Consider the following 20,429-nt stretch of genomic DNA (forward strand, 5'->3'; position numbering starts at 1 on the left):
TCTGGGGTAGGGGAGGTTCTGGGGTAGGGGAGGGTCTGGGGTAGGGGAGGTTCTGGGGTAGGGGAGGGTCTGGCTGGGATAGGGGAGGCTCTGGGGTAGGGGAGGGTCTGGGGTAGGGGATGCTCTGGCTGGGGTAGGGGAGGGTCTGGGGTAGGGGAGGTTCTGGGATAGGGGAGGTTCTGGGGCAGGGGAGGTTCTGGGGTAGGGGAGGGTCTGGGGTAGGGGGGGGTCTGGGGTATGGTAGGGTCTCAAGGGGAGGGTCTGGGGTAGGGGAGGGTCTGGGGTAGGGTTGGTTCTGGGGTAGGGGAGGTTTTGGGTTAGGGAAAGGTCTGGGGTAGGGGAGATTCTGGGGTAGGGGAGGTTCTGGGGTAGGGGAGGTTCTGGCTGTAGGCCGCCATTTTAAATAAGATATTTTTCTTATTGTTCTTATCGTATTGACTTGCCTAGTTAAATAATAAAATAATAATATAACTAAATATAATATATTTAGTTGAATCAGTCTATCCTTCTGCTTTACCAACACCAGAGACCATGGTGGAGAGAGTTGGACCAAGCCTGGACCTGAGAACACCAGAGACCATGGTGGAGAGAGTTGGACCAAGCCTGGACCTGAGGACACCAGAGACCATGGTGGAGAGTGTTGTATCAAGTCTGGACCTGAGAACACCAGAGACCATGGTGGAGAGAGTTGGACCAAGCCTGGACCTGAGAACACCAGAGACCATCGTGGAGAGAGTTGGACCAAGCCTGGACCTGAGAACACCAGAGACCATCGTGGAGAGAGTTGGACCAAGCCTGGACCTGAGAACACCAGAGACCATGTTGCAGAGTTTTGGATCAAACCTGAACCTGAGGACACAAGAGACCATGGTGGAGAGAGTTGTATCAAGCCTGGACCCGAGGACACCAGAGACCATGGTGGAGAGTGTTGTATCAAGCCTGGACCTGAGAACACCAGAGACCATGGTGGAGAGTGTTGTATCAAGTCTGGACCTGATAAATGTGAGTAAACTAATTTAATTGTTTTAAAATCCAAATACGATGAAAGCAATCACTACAGTTGATTCCCAGGCAAGGAACACAATCATGGTTTATTTGGTCAAAACAAACTTAAAGGTATTGTCAGCGATATGACGTAGATGCACAAAGTAAACGGTATTGTGGGCCGATTTCCGCAACAACTAAGAGCGTTGTAACACGATGCTAAACTTCTTGGCTGACACTCTGTTAGAGAGTGAAGAGAACATCCTAGGATCTAGCAGAAATCAGACCCCAACATCTACAAAACACGGACCAGAACGATGTTGTTTCCTGCTTCCACAAACATTAATTAATATAACACTTATGTCAGATTATGGTATGCTAATGAGTGTACATTCTGAGACTGTTGCTTAGTTTTATTCATTTTATTACAAGTCTATTTAATAATTATTAATTCATTATTACATGAGATTGTCCATTTTAAATAACTACTTTTGACTTCAGGGATTCCTCAGACCTGTAAGACTTGTGAACATGTTGAGGTAAGTCATAATGTCAATTCTTACTTTTACATATCTGCAGGAGTCAGGCACAGTCTCAAAACCAGGTGTGTACTGACCAATCATTCATACTGGTATATAGACAGTCCTGTGTTCTGCTTTAGTAATATTAACACAGTCTCAAAGCCAGGTGTGTACTGACCAACCATTCATGCTGGGATATAGACAGTCCTGTGTTCTGCTTGGAGGCATGCAGGATTTTAGCTGTTGTCATATTTTGTCATTAGACAGTTCAATTGATAAATCACCAGCATTCCATGTAACATTGATTAAATACATTAGTTATAGTGTCACGTATTATCAAGGTGGGTGGAATCAGGCGCAGAGAGCAGGTTTCAGTGATTCGACAGTTTATTCTCCGGCGCACAAAAAACACGGTCAACCCAACACACAGGGTGAATAATCCAACACAGGATCAAAATAGACCGGAGAGTAAAACACAAGTACTACACCAAATGACATGAATACAAACAATCCCGCACAAAACAAGGGCGGGACAACCTACTACATATAAGGACGTTAATTAAACTAAAATACACACAGGTGAAACTAATAAGACAAAACCAACAGACAAACGAAAAAGGGATCGGTTAGTGGCTAGTAGGACGGTGACGACGACCGCCGAGCACCGCCCGAACAGGCAGGAGAGCCAACTTCGCCGGAAGTCATGACAGTAGCCCCCCCCCCCCCCCCCCCCCCGCCACCGCAGCGCGCCGCCACCGTCCTCGAGGACGACCCGGAGGACGAGGTGCTGGGCAATCCGGGTGGAGGCGGTGGAAATCTCTCAGGAGAGAAGGGTCCAAAATGTCCCCCACCGGAACCCAGCATCTCTCCTCTGGACCGTACCCCTCCCAGTCCACGAGGTACTGTAGGCCCCCCACCCGGCGTCTCGAATCCAGAATGCCCCGAACTGTGTACGCCGGGGACCCCTCGATGTCCAGAGGGGCGGAGGGACCTCAGGCACCTCACCTTCTTGCAGGGGACCAGCCACCACCGGCCTGAGGAGAGACACATGAAACGAGGGGTTAATACGGTAATACCTAGGAAGTTGTAACCTGTAAAACACCTCGTTTATTCTCCTCAGGACTTTGAACGGCCCCACACACTGCGGCCCCAGCTTCCGACAGGGCAGGCGGAGGGGCAGGTTTCGGGTCGAGAGCCAGACCCTGTCCCCCGGTGCAAACACGGGGGCCTCACTGCGGTGCTGGTCAGCGCTCCTCTTCTGCCGTTCTCCCGCTAACCGTAGTGAATCCTGAACGGCTTTCCAGGTGTCCTTGGAGCTCTGTACCCATTCCTCCACCGCAGGAGCCTCGGTCTGGCTCTGATGCCATGGGGCCAGGACCGGCTGGTAACCTAACACACACTCAAAAGGGGACAAGTTAGTTGAGGAGTGGCGTAGGGAGTTCTGAGCTTGTTCAGCCCAGGGAACATACCTTGCCCACTCACCAGGCCGGTCCCGGCAATAGGACCGCAGAAACCTGCCCACATCCTGGTTTACGCGCTCCACCTGCCCATTACTCTCGGGGTGAAAACCTGAGGTTAAGCTGACCGAGACCCCCAGTCTCTCCATAAACGCCCTCCATACTCTGGACGTGAATTGGGGACCCCGATCAGAAACGATGTCCTCAGGCACCCCATAGTGCCGGAAGACACGGGTAAACAAGGCCTCCGCAGTCTGCAGGGCCGTAGGGAGACCGGGCAACGGGATGAGACGACAGGACTTAGAAAACCGATCCACAACGACCAGGATCGTAGTACTTCCCTGGGACGGGGGAAGGTCGGTAAGAAAGTCCACCGATAAGTGTGTCCACGGCCGTTGTGGAACGGGGAGAGGTTGCAATTTCCCTCTAGGCAGGTGCCGAGGAGCCTTGCTCTGAGCACACACTGAGCAGGAGGAGACATAAAATCTCACGTCTTCAGCCAGCGTGGGCCACCAGTATCTTCCTCTCAGACTCTGCACTGTCCTCTCGATGCCAGGATGACCCGAGGAGGGGAGAGTATGAGCCCACCGGATCAGCTTGTCCCGGACCCCCCTTGGCACGTACTGAGTCCCCACTGGACAGTTAGGGGGGGGCCGGCTCTGACCGTGAGGCCTCCTCTATCTCCGCGTCCACCTCCCATACCACCGGTGCCACGAGACATGACGGTGAAATGATGGGAGTTGGCTCAACGGACCGCTCCTCGGTATCATAGAGGCGGGACAGCGCGTCGGCTTTGGTGTTTTGGGAGCCTGGCCGGTATGAGAGGGTAAACCGGAACCTGGTAAAAAACATGGCCCATCTAGCCTGACATGGATTTAGTCTCTTCGCTGCCCGGATATACTCGAGATTACGATGGTCAGTCCAGATGAGAAAAGGGTGTTTAGCCCCCTCAAGCCAATGTCTCCACACCTTCAGAGCCTTGACTACAGCTAACAACTCCCGGTCCCACACATCATAGTTTCGCTCCACTAGGCTGAGCGTGCTCGAAAAGAAAGCACACGGGCGAAGCTTGGGTGGCACGCCCGAGCGTTGGGACAGCACGGCTCCGACCCCAGTCTCGGACGCATCCACCTCCACTATGAACGCTAAAGAGGGGTCCGGATGCGCCAACACGGGCGCATTGGTGAACAGCTCCTTCAAACGACTGAAGGCTCTGCCTGCCTCTGCTGACCAGCGCAAGCGCACCGGTCCTCCCTTCAGCAGTGAGGTGATGGGAGCAGCCACCTGACCAAAACCCCGGATAAACCTCCGGTAGTAATTGGCAAACCCTAAAAACCGCTGCACCTCTTTCACCGTGGTCGGAGTCGGCCAATTACGCATGGCTGTAACGCGGTCATCCTCCATCACCACCCCGGAGGTGGAAATACGATACCCCAGGAAGGAAACGGACTGTTTGAAAAACTCACATTTCTCCGCCTTGCAATACAGGTCATGCTCCAGCAGTCGCCCAAGTACCTTACGCACCAGAGACACATGTGCCGCGCGTGTGGCAGAATAGATCAAGATGTCATCGATGTACACTACCACTCCCTGCCCGAGCAGGTCTCGGAGAATCTCATCTACGAAGGATTGGAAGACGGCTGGAGCATTCTTCAACCCGTATGGCATGACGCGGTCCTCATAGTGACCAGATGTAGTACTAAATGCGGTTTTCCACTCATCTCCTCCCCGGATACGCACCAGATTATACGCGCTCCTCAGGTCCAGTTTTGTGAAGAAGCGCGCCCCGTGAAAGATTCCACCGCCGTAGCAATGAGAGGTAGTAGGTAACTAAACCCCACTGTGATGGAATTTAGACCTCTATAATCAATGCACGGACGCAGACCTCCATCCTTCTTCTTCACAAAAAATAAGCTTGAGGAGACGGGTGATGCGGAGAGCCGAATGTACCCCTGTCCCAGCGATTCAGCAACATATGTTTCCATCGCTACCATCTCCTCCTGGGACAATGGATACACGTGACTCCTAGGAAGTGCAGCGTTCTCCAGAAGGTTTATCACGCAGTCCTCTCGACGATGAGGTGGTAATTGGGTCGCCTTCTTTTTACTGAAGGCGATAGCCAAATCGGCATATTCAGAGGGAATGCGCACGGTGGAAACTTGGTCTGGACTCTCCACCGTAGTCGCACCAACGGCAACTCCTATACACCTACCTGAACACTCCTCTGACCACCCCTTAAAAGCCCCCTGTTGCCAGGGAATCACAGGGTTGTGTTGAGCTAACCAGGGAACCCCCAACACCACTGGAAACGCAGGTGAATCTATAAGGAACAGACTAATCTGCTCCTTATGATCACCCTGCGTTACCATGTCCAGCGGCACCGTAGCCTCCCTAATTACTCCTGACCCTAATGGTCGGCTATCTAAGGCGTGCACGGGGAAAGGTAGGTCTAACGACACCAGGGGAATCCCTAGCCTTAACGCAAGCCCACGATCCATGAAATTCCCAGCTGCGCCTGAATCGACTAGCGCCTTATGCTGTAGAGAGGGAAAAAACCCAGGGAAAGAAGTCAACACATACACATGACCGAAAGGAAGCTCTGGGTGAGTCTGGTGCTTACTCACCTGGGGTGATCGAGCAGTGCTCCGCCTGCCCTCCCGACTCCCAGACGAGTTCCTCCAGCACCGGTCGGACGTGTGCCCTCGTCGACCACAACTGGTGCAGGAGGACACTCCTCCTCCGGTCCCCCTCGAAGCCGCCCCTCCTAATTCCATAGGGATAGGGGCAGGAGGGCTGGGAAGTGGAAACGACAGGGCCTGATCCGAACGCCCGCGGGCAGCCTGCAGGTTGTCGAGACGGATAGCCAAGTCAATGAGTTCATCCAGTGTGAATGTGGTGTCCCGACATGCCAGCTCCCTGCGGCCGTCCTCCCTGAGACTGCATCTGAAATGATCGATCAAGGCCCTGTCGTTCCATCCTGCTCCTGCGGCCAAGGTCCTGAACTCCAGAGCAAAGTCCTGTACGCTCCTCGTCTCCTGACGCAGGTGGAACAGCCGTTCACCCGCCGCCCGACCCTCTGGTGGATGGTCAAAAACAGCTCGGAATCGGCGGGTGAACTCTGGGTAATTATCCCTCACCGAGTCCGGACCATTCCACACTGCGTTGGCCCACTCGAGGGCTCGCCCAGTCAAGCAGGAGACGAGGGCGCTCACGCTCTCCTCTCCGGAGGGAGCAGGACGCACGGTAGCCAGGTATAGTTCCAGTTGAAGGAGGAAACCCTGGCACCCAGCCGCCGTTCCGTCATACTCCCGTGGGAGTGTCAGCCGAAGAGCCCCGGAGCGAGATGTGGTCGCAGGAACAGGAGGTGCTGGAGAAGGGGGTGCTAGAGATGAGGTGGGAAGGCCACTCCTCTCACATCGATCCATCCTCTCCATCATTTGGTCCATGGCAGAACCAATCCGGTGAAGCACGCTGGTGTGATGGAGGACCCTCTCTTCCATCGATGGGAGAGGAGACGCGGCTGCTCCTGCTGATTCCATGGTCGGTGCGGGATTCTGTCACGTTTTATCAAGGTGGGTGGAATCAGGCGCAGAGAGCAGGTTTCAGTGATTCGACAGTTCATTCTCCGGAGCATAAAAAACACGGTCAACCCAACACACAGGGTGAATAATCCAAACACAGGATCAAAATAGACCGGAGAGTAAAACACAAATAACAGGGATACAAAAACAATCCCGCACAAAACAAGGGCGGGACAACCTACTACATATAAGGACGTTAATTAAACTAAAATACACACAGGTGAAACTAATAAGACAAAACCAACAGACAAACGAAAAAGGGATCGGTAGTGGCTAGTAGGATGGTGACGACGACCGCCGAGCACCGCAAGAACAGGCAGGAGAGCAGACTTCGGCGGAAGTCGTGACATATAGATTAGATGAGTTACTTTCGTTAATGGGCCAGTTTCCCAGACAGATTAAGTCTAGTCCTGGACCTTAAAGAACTTTCTATTGAAACTTCCATTGAGCATGCTTTTTAGTCCAGCACTAGACTCAATCTGTGTCCAGGAAACAGGCCCCATATGTATTACTGACATGCTTGTCCTTGTTCAGGACTCCACACACTGGCTTGAGATTGAACCCTTGACTTCCACTGTCCAGGGAGTGACAATGTTCAGGTAAAATAACTACTTTTAACATTTCATTCCACCTGCTAGTGTATTTCCCCATTACCTTTGGGAATAGTCTTCTTATCCAACCTCTCCATTTGACCATTGACCCTCTCTACCATATCTTGTTGTTGCTCTCAGACACAGGACACCCAAAGGGAGTTATGAGTGTGCAGTGTCTGGGCTCCGCTGGCTGTGTGAGAGAGATGTCATTCTGAAGTATCACTTCAGGAACTGGGAACCCTACAGTCAACTTCTGAAAGACATGCAGTACACACAAGGTGGTCCATTGCTGGACATCACTATGGAGTTAGGTGAACTGGAGGAAGTTAATCTGCCACACTGTGTCTGTTTAGGTAAAACCATATAGAAATAGTTTTCAGAAAGACATTTCCATGTAACTGAGTTTCACTTCCTAAATTAATGAATTAACTATTCTGGGAGTTTGAGTTTACTGTGATCTGGTACTGCATATTCTTTGTATTTTAGTTGGATGAATAATACAATATTTGTCGTTCTGTCTCCTTTTTATGGTGTTGTTCAGGGACAAACCCTTCCCTGAGGAATGAGATGAAGATTCTTCATGTAGAGGAACATGGAGTGTCTTTAGAGGAAGTGCATGAGGTCACCAGATTCCATGCTAAGATTCTCCATCCAAAGTTCTCAGCTATCTCTGTTATACTGAGATTACTGTCTTGGAACGTAGATGTCCACTGTGAGCTGATGCTCTATCTGACAGTGATAAAGGAAAAACTAATTCAACGCCTATACCTGTTTCCCAGTAACCCCGGCCAGATACAGGTGAGGTACCATTATTATAGAGATGACCTTAACATAACTATCCAGTGGTACAGTTTGACACTCATTAAATGAAGATAAGTGTGTTGCTAGTTTTCTGAATAATGTTTGAATTAGACTATACATTGACTGGCTGGGCATTCCGTGCCTCGTTTTGCAGGCTGTGGAACAACAGGAAATAAAGTTTCAAGGGTCTAAAAGGATTCCCATCACAAGACCAGAGCGGTCCTTCAAACTGAATAGTTACTTCAGACTGAACATTCCCTGTTCAACCTCCATCACTCCACCGGTACAGTTTTAGTAGACTAAGAACATGAATCTGACATTTAAGTCACATATCTCTCTCTCTCTGTCTCTGTTCATGCTGGCAGTGTTTGGTGCATGCTGGGTATTGTATGAGCGAGTGTGAGTGTTGTCTGGAGTTAGATCGCCTGTGGTTACTTTTCTGGGTGGTTTCCTTTTTGCCGCTGATTCAGGTTTTTTTCAGTGGTAGAACTTGATATATTGTATTTCTTGTTGAATTGTTTTGGTTGGCATGGCGACCCACATGGGGATGTCACTGGAGATGGGGATGGCAGTGGAGGAGATGCTCGGTACTAGTGATGTGGTACAGGAGGGGGTTCAGGTGGGGCTAGTCTCCCAGGTAGTGGAGGAGATGCCCGGTACTAGTGATGTGGTACAGGAGGGGGTTCGGGTGGAGCTAGTCTCCCAGGTAGTGGAGGAGATGCCCGGTACTAGTGATGTGGTACAGGAGGGGGTTCAGGTGGAGCTAGTCTCCCAGGTAGTGGAGGAGATGCCCGGTACTAGTGATGTGGCACAGGAGGGGGTTCAGGTGGGGCTAGTCTCCCAGGTAGTGGAGGAGATGCCCGGTACTAGTGATGTGGTACAGGAGGGGGTTCAGGTGGAGCTAGTCTCCCAGGTAGTGGAGGAGATGCCCGGTACTAGTGATGTGGTACAGGAGGGGGTTCAGGTGGGGCTAGTCTCCCAGGTAGTGGAGGAGATGCCCGGTACTAGTGATGTGGTACAGGAGGGGGTTCAGGTGGAGCTAGTCTCCCAGGTAGTGGAGGAGATGCCCGGTACTAGTGATGTGGTACAGGAGGGGGTTCAGGTGGGGCTAGTCTCCCAGGTAGTGGAGGAGATGCCCGGTACTAGTGATGTGGTACAGGAGGGGGTTCAGGTGGAGCTAGTCTCCCAGGTAGTGGAGGAGATGCCCGGTACTAGTGATGTGGTACAGGAGGGGGTTCAGGTGGGGCTAGTCTCCCAGGTAGTGGAGGAGATGCCCGGTACTAGTGATGTGGTACAGGAGGGGGTTCAGGTGGGGCTAGTCTCCCAGGTAGTGGAGAAGATGGTACTAGTGATGTGGTACAGGAGGGGGTTCAGGTGGAGCTAGTCTCCCAGGTAGTGGAGGAGATGCCCGGTACTAGTGATGTGGTACAGGAGGGGGTTCAGGTGGAGCTAGTCTCCCAGGTAGTGGAGGAGATGCCCGGTACTAGTGATGTGGTACAGGAGGGGGTTCAGGTGGGGCTAGTCTCCCAGGTAGTGGAGGAGATGCCCGGTACTAGTGATGTGGTACAGGAGGGGGTTCAGGTGGAGCTAGTCTCCCAGGTAGTGGAGGAGATGCCCGGTACTAGTGATGTGGTACAGGAGGGGGTTCAGGTGGAGCTAGTCTCCCAGGTAGTGGAGATGCCCAGTACAGGTGATGTGGTACAGGAGGGGAGTGTTGAGAGGGATGTGGCAGAGGGGAGTCACGTGTCTGTGACCTCAGTTGAGGAGGATCAGGATAAGGATATGAACATTTCTGATATGATAGCAGCTGGCGATGACTCAATGGAAAATCTAGGTAAATGCGTTTCTGGACCAGACTTTGAGGAAATCTGTTAAATTGGCTTGGGTATTAGAGGTAATAAAACAGAAATGGCTTCATTTAGTTTTTCAACAGGAGATACATGATGAGGCCAATGAGGTGGACTTGGGAATACGTTGGGAGGGGCAGCTTTTACACATGTTCTGCTGTTTGGGGTTTTAGGCTGGGTTTCTGTTCAGCACTTTGGGATACCAGCTGATGTACGAAGGGCTTTATAAATACATTTGATTTGATATACTCAGTCATGGTACTACTTTCAGTGCTGGGACGGCAATTTTGTTTTCCTCAGGCTTAAGGGTGACTGGTATCTAGAGATTGTCAAGGGTTAGGTTTTAGTGGTCAATGTTTTTTTTGTAATGTTTCTGCTCCTGATGAGGGTACAGAGTCCATTGCTGTATTTCATCAAGTAATGGAAACCTTAAGACAGCGTGGCTTCTTGTCTGTCTGGTCTACTAACTGAGTTTGAGCCTTCTGATGTGTGGAGTGTAAAGAATGCAAAAGTTAGTCAGTAAACATGGTTAAAAATTAATGAAGGTGGTGTCGGTGCAGCAAGGTTAGACAGGTTGTATGTATCTGATCACTTCTGTAGTAGTTAATGAAGGTGGTCTCAGTGCAGCAAGGTTAGACAGGTTGTATGTATCTGAGCTCTACTGTAGTAGTTAATGAAGGTGGTGTCGGTGCAGCAAGGTTAGACAGGTTGTATGTATCTGATCACTACTGTAGTAGTTAATGAAGGTGGTCTCAGTGCAGCAAGGTTAGACAGGTTGTATGTATCTGATCACTACTGTAGTAGTTAATGAAGGTGGTCTCAGTGCAGCAAGGTTAGACAGGTTGTATGTATCTGAGCTCTACTGTAGTAGTTAATGAAGGTGGTGTCGGTGCAGCAAGGTTAGACAGGTTGTATGTATCTGAGCTCTACTGTAGTAGTTAATGAAGGTGGTGTCGGTGCAGCAAGGTTAGACAGGTTGTATGTATCTGAGCTCTACTGTAGTAGTTAATGAAGGTGGTGTCGGTGCAGCAAGGTTAGACAGGTTGTATGTATCTGAGCTCTACTGTAGTAGTTAATGAAGGTGGTGTCGGTGCAGCAAGGTTAGACAGGTTGTATGTATCTGATCACTACTGTAGTATTTAATGAAGGTGGTGTCGGTGCAGCAAGGTTAGACAGGTTGTATGTATCTGAGCTCTACTGTAGTAGTTAATGAAGGTGGTGTCGGTGCAGCAAGGTTAGACAGGTTGTATGTATCTGAGCTCTACTGTAGTATTTAATGAAGGTGGTGTTGGTGCAGCAAGGTTAGACAGGTTGTATGTATCTGAGCTCTACTGTAGTATTTAATGAAGGTGGTGTCGGTGCAGCAAGGTTAGACAGGTTGTATGTATCTGAGCTCTACTGTAGTAGTTAATGAAGGTGGTGTCGCTGCAGCAAGGTTAGACAGGTTGTATGTATCTGAGCTCTACTGTAGTAGTTAATGAAGGTGGTGTCAGGTTGTATGTATCTGAGCTCTACTGTAGTATTTAATGAAGGTGGTGTCGCTGCAGCAAGGTTAGACAGGTTGTATGTATCTGAGCTCTACTGTAGTAGTTAATGAAGGTGGTGTCAGGTTGTATGAATCTGAGCTCTACTGTAGTATTTAATTAAGGTGGTGTTGGTGCAGCAAGGTTAGACAGGTTGTATGTATCTGAGCTCTACTGTAGTATTTAAGGAAGGTGGTGTCGGTGCAGCAAGGTTAGACAGGTTGTATGTATCTGAGCTCTACTGTAGTAGTTAATGAAGGTGGTCTCAGTGCAGCAAGGTTAGACAGGTTGTATGTATCTGAGCTCTACTGTAGTAGTTAATGAAGGTGGTGTCGGTGCAGCAAGGTTAGACAGGTTGTATGTATCTGAGCTCTACTGTAGTAGTTAATGAAGGTGGTGTTGGTGCAGCAAGGTTAGACAGGTTGTATGTATCTGAGCTCTACTGTAGTAGTTAATGAAGGTGGTGTCGGTGCAGCAAGGTTAGACAGGTTGTATGTATCTGATCACTACTGTAGTAGTTAATGAAGGTGGTGTCGGTGCAGCAAGGTTAGACAGGTTGTATGTATCTGAGTTCTACTGTAGTAGTTAATGAAGGTGGTGTCGGTGCAGCAAGGTTAGACAGGTTGTATTATCTGAGCTCTACTGTAGTAGTTAATGAAGGTGGTGTCGGTGCAGCAAGGTTAGACAGGTTGTATGTATCTGAGCTCTACTGTAGTAGTTAATGAAGGTGGTGTCGGTGCAGCAAGGTCAAACAGGTTGTATGTATCTGATCACTACTGCAGTACGGTTGTAAGGTGACATTACTCCTGAGGGTTTTTCTGATCACCATATTGTTACTGTTGATATTCACTTGTCATGTCCATGAAGGTTCACCTTATTGGTATTTCAACATGAAGATATTACATGACGCAATGTTTTGGGAAAGGTTTTTGGTGTTTTGGGAAAAATTGAGGGTTATTAATTTGAATTTAGAATCTTTGAGACAATGGTGGGTGGTTGGGAAGGCCCAAATACGTGTGTCTTGTCAACAGTATACTGCTCCGTCTAGTATTGAGTTAAAGAGACTATCAGGGCCCTTAAACAGGACATCACATCTATTGAATTTGCTCACTCAGATGGACCCCGGAGCCCCTAGCATCAATGTTTTACAATCTGAGTTCTATAAGCACTGGGGTGCTACCCCAGCTGTCTATTGGGGGGGATTTTTATGAAGTGGTGTGTGAATCTTGTCATGAGTATTCTCTTCCTGTATCCTGTCAACGTGTTGTGCTTTCATTGTTGCAAAAGGGGGGGATTTGGCCCTTTTAAAAAAAACTGCCAACTTGTTGCATTGCTGTGTGCAGAATTTTAAATGATATCTACGTGTCTCTCAAACAGGTATATAGAATGAAGAAGGCTTTTGATCGTGTGGACCACCATGTTTAAAACAATGAAAGCCTTTGGGTTTGGGGATGTTTTTTTTGTCTTGGATGAGTTTACTGTCTGCTGGGGCCTCGTGTATGGGGAGGGTGGGTTGAGCTGCCCCATCCCCATCCAAAGGGGCATCAGGCAGGGATGCCCAATTTCAGGACTGATATATTGTCTAAAGTTAAACTGTTACATTGGTGCCGTGACCCGGATCACTGGTTGCTGCGGAAAAGGAGGAGGTCAAAAGGGAGGTGAGTGTAACCGGTGTGAAATGGCTAGCTAGTTAGCGGTGGTGCGCGCTAATAGCATTTCAATCAGTGACGTCACTTGCTCTAAGACCTTGAAGTAGTGGTTCCCCTTGCTCTGCAAGGGCCACGGCTTATGTGGGGCGATGGGTAACGATGCCAAGAGGGTGACTGTTGACGTGTGCAGAGCGTCCCTGGTTCGCGCCCAGGTTGGGGCGAGGGGATGGGTGTAAAGTCTAAACTGTTACACAAGGCCTGGTGGACATCTCTTCTTGGATCATGGCTTTCTGGCTTCATGCAGCCCAGAGACTGTTGTACTGTGACGGTTCTAGCTGGGTGGATACAGCCGACACATTGATGAGGAGAGCAGGCTGTTTTGCTTAGACAAGCAACTTTTCCTCTTAAAGATGGAGGGGGGTGATTTGTCTGGCCTGACTCCATTCTATGAGTCTGTTATGCAGGCTTGGAGAGTTTCCTCTTAAAGCTGGAGGGGGGGGTGATTTGTCTGGTCTGACTCCATTCTATAAGTCTATTATACAGGCTTGGAGAGTTTTCACCATGTTGGGGAGGGGTGTCCATTCTGTGCTGAGTCTGAAACTCTGACACATCTGTTCTTACAGTGTCCCAGGTTGGTCGAGATGATTGACCTGATCACTGGTTGGTTCTCAGCTCTGGGAGAGGTTTTTTCTTCCCAAATGTTTATATTTGGGACAAAGTACAGGTTTAGTAGAAGGGGTGTTGTTCTCTTACTTAACTTTGTGTCAGGGGCAGCTAAATTATCAATTTGATAGACATGAAAGAACAGTATTCGGGAACAGGGGACTGTGGACGTGGTGGGAATGCTGGAGGGGATGTTGGCAGCCAGACTGAGGGTTGAGTTTGCCTGTTACAAAATGGTTAACATTGATCTGTTTGAGTACGTGGGTTATTTAGAGGCTGTTGTTTTTAGTTACTGTGGCGGAAGATTTGGTGTTGTGTTTTTAATTAATGTTTAACCATGTTTTTGTTTAACCTCTCTCGCTCTCTCTCCCTCCCTCCCCCCAGAGGATTCATCTCATACATAGAGACACCACACCAAGCTTTTTCAAGGTGGATATGGAAATTACAGGGATTGAGATGGAGTTAATCGGTGATGATGAGAGGATAGTATGGAAAGAAACTGTACAAAAATGTAGGAGAACATGTCAATCACAACTTTTTCTGACAGATACTATTTAGTGATATAACCAATGTATGTTTCTTTCAGATGAATTCATCACTGAAACCCATTCAACTAGTAAGTAAACATGAGAGATACAAACCAATGACTTGAGGGTCAGTCAACATGGTTTACTGTAGGACCCGGACTAGTCCTGATTATAAAAGACTGTCTTCAAGAACAATGACATCTCCTCCAGGACTTGATGTAGATTAGCCTGGTTCTGAATGCCCCAATAACATCTCCTCCAGGACTTGATGTAGATTAGCCTGGTTCTGAATGTCCCAATGACATCTCCTCCAGGACTTGATGTAGATTAGCCTGGTTCTGAATGCCCCAATGACATCTCCTCCAGGACTTGATGGAGATTAGCCTGGTTCTGAATGCCCCAATGACATCTCCTCCAGGACGTGATGTAGATTAGCCTGGTTCTGAATGCCCCAATGACATCTCCTCCAGGACTTGATGTAGATTAGCCTGGTTCTGAATGCCCCAATGACATCTCCTCCAGGACGTGATGTAGATTAGCCTGGTTCTGAATGCCCCAATGACATCTCCTCCAGGACCTGATGTAGATTAGCCTGGTTCTGAATGCCCCAATGACATCTCCTCCAGGACGTGATGTAGATTAGCCTGGTTCTGAATGCCCAGTCTGTTTTTCTATGTCTGTGAAACCGTCCCTAAATGTGAATATGTGATATGTTCAGGTCGTTATTGTAAAAGAGAATGTTTTCTCAATACTTTTATTTTAGGAGTCTGCTTCTAAATGACTGAAATGTAAATGTACAAATGTAATTATTTTGTAACCTGACTCTCTCAGGTGCTGTGTTGGGGTCAGGAGGTCCGGCTGAGAGCAGTCTGACTGGTTCTTCAGAGCAGCAGCTGCGTTCTGTACGGACAGAGTTTGTGAAACGAGTATCAGGACCTGTCCTGAATGGTCTGCTGGACAGACTCCTGCAACACACAGTCATCAACCAGGAGGAAATGGAGTCAGTGAAGGTGATAGCTGAGAGGGCAGAGAAGGCACGTGACATAATCGACATGGTGTTGAGAAAAGGAACTGAGTCGTGTTCCAGGATGATCAACCTTCTTGGGAAGCTGGACGCCTATCTTTGTTCACAGCTTCAGATCAACAGTGTTGGGGTACCAACATAATGGTAGAATGGGGACAGTAACAGTGTTGGGGTACCAACCCAATGGATAGTAACAGTGTTGGGGTACCAACCTAATGGTAGAATGGATAGTAACAGTGTTGGGGTACCAACCTAATGGTAGAATGGATAGTAACAGTGTTGGGGTACCAACCTAATGGTTGCATGGATAGTAACAGTTTTGGGGTACCAACCTAATGGTAGAATGGATAGTAACAATGCTGGGGTATCAACCTAATGGTATAATGGATAGTAACAGTGTTGGGGTACCAACCTAATGGACAGTAACAGTGTTGGGGTATCAACCTAATGGTAGAATGGACAGTAACAGTGTTGGGGTACCAACCTAATGGTACCCCAACTATGCCACTTTACTCATCTCATATGTATATACTGTACTCGATACCATCTACTGCATCTTGCCTATGTCGTTCTGTAACCATCACTCATTCATATATCTTTATGTACATATTCTTTATCCCTTTACACTTGTGTGTATAAGGAAATAGTTGTGGAATTGTTAGGTTAGGTTATTACTTGTTGGTTATTACTGCATTGTCGGAACTAGAAGCACAATCATTTCGCTACACTCGCATTAACAACATCTGCTAACCATGTGTATGTGACAAATACATTTGATTTGATTTGGAATGGACAGTAACAGTGTTAGGGTATCAACCTAATGGTAGAATGGATAGTAACAGTGTTGGGGTGCCAACCTAATGGTAGAATGGACAGTAACAGTGTTGGGGTATCAACCTAATGGTAGAATGGATAGTAACAGTGTTGGGGTATCAACCTACTGGTAGAATGGGTAGTAACAGTGTTGGGGTATCAACCTAATGGTAGAATGGATAGTAAAAGTGTTGGGGTATCAACCTAATGGTAGAATGGATAGTAACAGTGTTGGGGTATCAACCTAATGGTAGAATGGATAGTAACACTGTTGGGGTATCAACCTAATGGTAGAATGGGTAGTAACAGTGTTGGGGTATCAACCTAATGGTAGAATGGATAGTAAAAGTGTTGGGGTATCAACCTAATGGTAGAATGGATAGTAACAGTGTTGGGGTATCAACCTAATGGTAGAATGGATAGTAACACTGTTGGGGTATCAACCTAATGGTAGAATGGATAGTAACAGTGTTGGGGTACCAACCTAATGGTAGAATGGGTAGTAACAGTGTTGGGGTACCATCCTAATGGTAGAATGGATAGTAACAGTGTTGGGGTACCAACCTAATGGTAGAATGGATGGTAACAGTGTTGGGGTACCATCCTAATGGTAGAATGGGTAGTAACAGTGTTGATCCTGATCCTAGACCAATTAAATATAGTTTTTGGTTCCTAAAATGGTTCCATAGTGCTCTATTCTCTATGTAGTGCACTAGTATCGACCAGGGCCCTATTCCCTATGTAGTGCACTACTTTAGACCAGGGCCCATAGGGCTCTATATAGGGAATAGGACTCTGGTCTAAAGTAGTACACTATATAGGGAATAGGACTCTGGTCTATAGTAGTACCACTATATAGGGAATAGTGCCCTGGTCTAAAGTAGTGCACTACATAGGGAATAGGACTCTGGTCTAAAGTAGTGCACTATATAGGGAATATGGCCCTGGTCTAAAGTAGTGCACTATATAGGGAATAGGGCCCTGGTCTAAAGTAGTGCACTATATAGGGAATAGGGCTCTGGTCTAAAGTAGTGAGCTACATAGGGAATAGGGCCCTGGTCTATAGTAGTGCACTACATAGGGAATAGGTCCCTGGTCTAAAGTAGTACCACTATATAGGGAATAGGGCACTGGTCGATACTAGTGCACTACATAGGGAATAGGGCCCTGGTCGATACTAGTGCACTACATAGGGAATAGGGCCCTGGTCTAAAGTAGTGCACTACATAGGGAATAGGGCCCTGTCTATAGTAGTGCACTATATAGGGAATAGGGCCCTGGTCTAAAGTAGTACCACTATATAGGGAATAGGGCCCTGGTCTAAAGTAGTACCACTATATAGGGAATAGGGCCCTGGTCTAAAGTAGTGCACTATATAGGGAATAGGGCCCTGGTCTAAAGTAGTGCACTATATAGGGAATAGGGCCCTGGTCTAAAGTAGTGCACTATATAGGGAATAGGGCCCTGGTCTAAAGTAGTGCACTATATAGGGAATAGGGCCCTGGTCTAAAGTAGTGCACTATATAGGGAATAGGGCCCTGGTCTAAAGTAGTGCACTACATAGGGAATAGGGCCCTGGTCTAAAGTAGTGCACTATATAGGGAATAGGGCCCTGGTCTAAAGCAGTACCACTATATAGGGAATAGGGCCCTGGTCTAAAGTAGTACCACTATATAGGGAATAGGGCCCTGGTCTAAAGTAGTACCACTATATATAGGGAATAGGGCCCTGGTCTAAAGTAGTGCACTATATAGGGAATAGGGCTCTGGTCTAAAGTAGTGCACTACATAGGGAATAGGGTACCATTTAGGACTCATTCTTTAACTTGGTGAGTATTCCACCACACTTCTGTCTATTCATTATTGGTTGGCTGGGAAGCCTGTAAACATTAATCTAATACACACACATTAAGAATGAGACACACACACACACACACACACACAGTAACGCAAAAACATCTACTGCCCCGTGTCCCTGAACAGGTAAATAATGTGCCAAACAAAAACCAGAACAGGTAACCATAACAACAGGGTGAAGAAAAACAAACTGTTCCGGTCGTTCTGCTTCGCTGATCAGTCCTCCGTCTATCGCTAAGCAACGGTCACTAGGCTGACACTACAACCCAGAGCCATGGATACAGGAAACTGGCCCATGTCCAGCTTTAGCATACGGGTCCATACAAATAGGCTCTAATCTCAACTGGCACCCTGTTCCCTATGAAGTGCACTACTTTAGACCAGAGCTGTGAGGGAAGTAGTACATTATATAAGGAGGAGGGTGCCATTTGAGGGTATGATCATAGACTACAAAGTTTGTGTGATTGTCTCTGGTTTAGACGTGACAGTCTAGTGTGCAGAGATGAGTGGGAGAGGGGAGTCTAGAGCTGTTTTCGAATACCCATACTAACATACTGTATACTACATACTTAATGAGAAAATACTACATACTATTAGTTCATTTTAGTATACAGTATACTACATACTATTAGTTCATTTTAGTATACTGTATACTACACACTAATGAGTATATACTACATACTATTAGTTCATTTTAGTATACTGTATACTACATACTTAATGAGGATATACTACATACTATTAGTTCATTTTAGTATACTGTATACTACATACTTAATGATTATATACTACATACTATTAGTTAATTTTAGTATACTGTAACCAACCAGCTCGTTGCCTTCTCTACCGGAAGTTGATGCTGTTGCTATGCAACCTCTTGCTAGCTAGTTAGCGTAACAAATTACTAGTTACACATTGTTAGACTTTGGGTGTGTTATTAAATTCAATCTGGAGTGCTGGACGCTCAGACAGAGGAGTAGGGTTGTTTTGAGCTTTCTGGTGCTGCTGGAAACAATTTAATTACGTTTTTTTCCCCCGATGTTTACTGACACTGGTCATATTCAACGGGTGTTGAGCGCCTCGTAAATTCATTATTCTGCGCTCTGGTCTCTCAGGCGAGATGCTCTGAAATCGGAGTAGAGACAGAGATAATTTACGAAAACACAACGACTATACCATTTAGCTAAGCTAAGAATGACGGGAATAATCCAGTCAATAAACGTTGAGTAGTTAGTTAGCCTGTAGTTAATATACTGGCACGTTTGATGTATAAGTAGCCAACTACTGTACCGTTAGGTAGGTAGCTAACATACCGGTACATACAGCTGTAATGTTATGATGTGTGGTTCGTAAGGACAGCGTAGCTAGCAAATTATCAGCCAACATTACTTGTAAGGTAACTTATTTGAAAAGTAATTACTTTCTTACATTGCTCAACATTTTCTTAACATTTGTCAAAATTTGTTAAATTTGTATCCGCTGTCGTTGGACTTCAGCAACATACTTTCCACTATTTTCTTCAAATCTGAAAACGATGTGAAGCCCCGCCCACTTCACGAAGAATTGCATTATGGGCCCAAAGTATGGAATTAGTGTGTTCTGCTTGTAAATTTAATATTTTGGCGAATACGTACGAGATCCGGGAACTTTTGGCAAACTAAACTATATCATACTATGACCAATAAGCATACTATATACTCAATTCACGTCACAAACAGTACGGTTAGTGTGGTTAGTATGAGTATTAGAAAACGGACTTCCATCTGAAATGACACCCTATTGGAGGAGATGAGGGGAGTGGAGGATTACCATCTGAAATGACACCCTATTGGAGGAGATGAGGGGAGTCTAGGATTACCATCTGAAATGACACCCTATTGGAGGAGATGAGGAGAGTCTAGGATTACCATCTGAAATGACACCCTATTGGAGGAGATGAGGGGAGTGGAGGATTACCATCTGAAATGACACCCTATTGGAGGAGATGAGGGGAGTCTAGGATTACCATCTGAAATGACACCCTATTGGAGGAGATGAGGAGAGTCTAGGATTACCATCTGAAATGACACCCTATTGGAGGAGATGAGGGGAGTGGAGGATTACCATCTGAAATGACACCCTATTGGAGGAGATGAGGAGAGTCTAGGATTACCATCTGAAATGACACCCTAATTGGAGGAGATGAGGGGGTCGAGGACTACCATCTGAAATGACACCCTATTGGAGGAGATTGTAAACATGTATTGTATATATATTGTAAACATGTATTGTGATGTTATTGGAATGTACTTACTGTAGTTGCATACTCACTGTGAATGTGTCTGGGAAACTGGCTCTAAGTATTTGGCATTCAACTTAAAACCACATAAATGTATTTGATGAATATATTGTACAGTGTTGGCCTGTTAGAGGTTCATGAGAGAGGCTGAATATCAACACAACCATCTCAGTCTATCAGCAGTTTTCTCAGTGAGAGCCTCATGTCTGGAACACATTGACCATTGAAGGACATATAAGGAGCTGTGTGACCTGTCACTCCTTTACCAATGACTTGAGAGTGTCTGAAGGACATATAAGGAGATGTGTGACC

The 20,429-nt window shown here is 47.2% G+C and overlaps 2 protein-coding genes across 3 annotated transcripts; both read left to right on the forward strand.

The window, feature by feature from the left end:
• The first annotated feature begins 496 nt into the window (after nt 1–496).
• Nucleotides 497–7,142, forward strand: LOC149974649 (uncharacterized). 2 transcript variants are annotated; one of them, XM_090209847.1, is made up of 3 exons: nt 497–1,002; nt 1,486–1,523; nt 7,078–7,142. In XM_090209847.1, exons 1-3 carry the CDS (start codon nt 532–534, stop codon nt 7,109–7,111), a joined length of 543 nt encoding a protein of 180 aa, XP_090065973.1. In that variant the 5' UTR covers nt 497–531; the 3' UTR covers nt 7,112–7,142. The 2 variants fall into 2 exon arrangements, 1 of the variants encoding a protein (XP_090065973.1); XR_016488714.1 differs by lacking the exon at nt 7,078–7,142 and adding an exon at nt 5,924–6,674 and having other exon boundaries at nt 533–1,002; nt 1,486–1,846.
• A 137-nt stretch (nt 7,143–7,279) lies between these two features.
• Nucleotides 7,280–15,923, forward strand: LOC149974650 (NACHT, LRR and PYD domains-containing protein 1 homolog). The gene is made up of 6 exons (XM_090209844.1): nt 7,280–7,489; nt 7,678–7,934; nt 8,092–8,220; nt 14,004–14,130; nt 14,206–14,235; nt 14,978–15,923. The coding sequence occupies exons 1-6, from the start codon at nt 7,399–7,401 to the stop codon at nt 15,310–15,312; spliced, it is 969 nt and encodes a 322-aa protein (XP_090065970.1). The 5' UTR covers nt 7,280–7,398; the 3' UTR covers nt 15,313–15,923.
• Nucleotides 15,924–20,429: the final 4,506 nt, after the last annotated feature.

The sequence above is a fragment of the Oncorhynchus mykiss genome, chromosome 19 (assembly GCF_057628025.1).
Source record: "Oncorhynchus mykiss isolate SJ-2025 chromosome 19, ASM5762802v1, whole genome shotgun sequence".
NCBI lineage: Eukaryota > Metazoa > Chordata > Actinopteri > Salmoniformes > Salmonidae > Oncorhynchus > Oncorhynchus mykiss.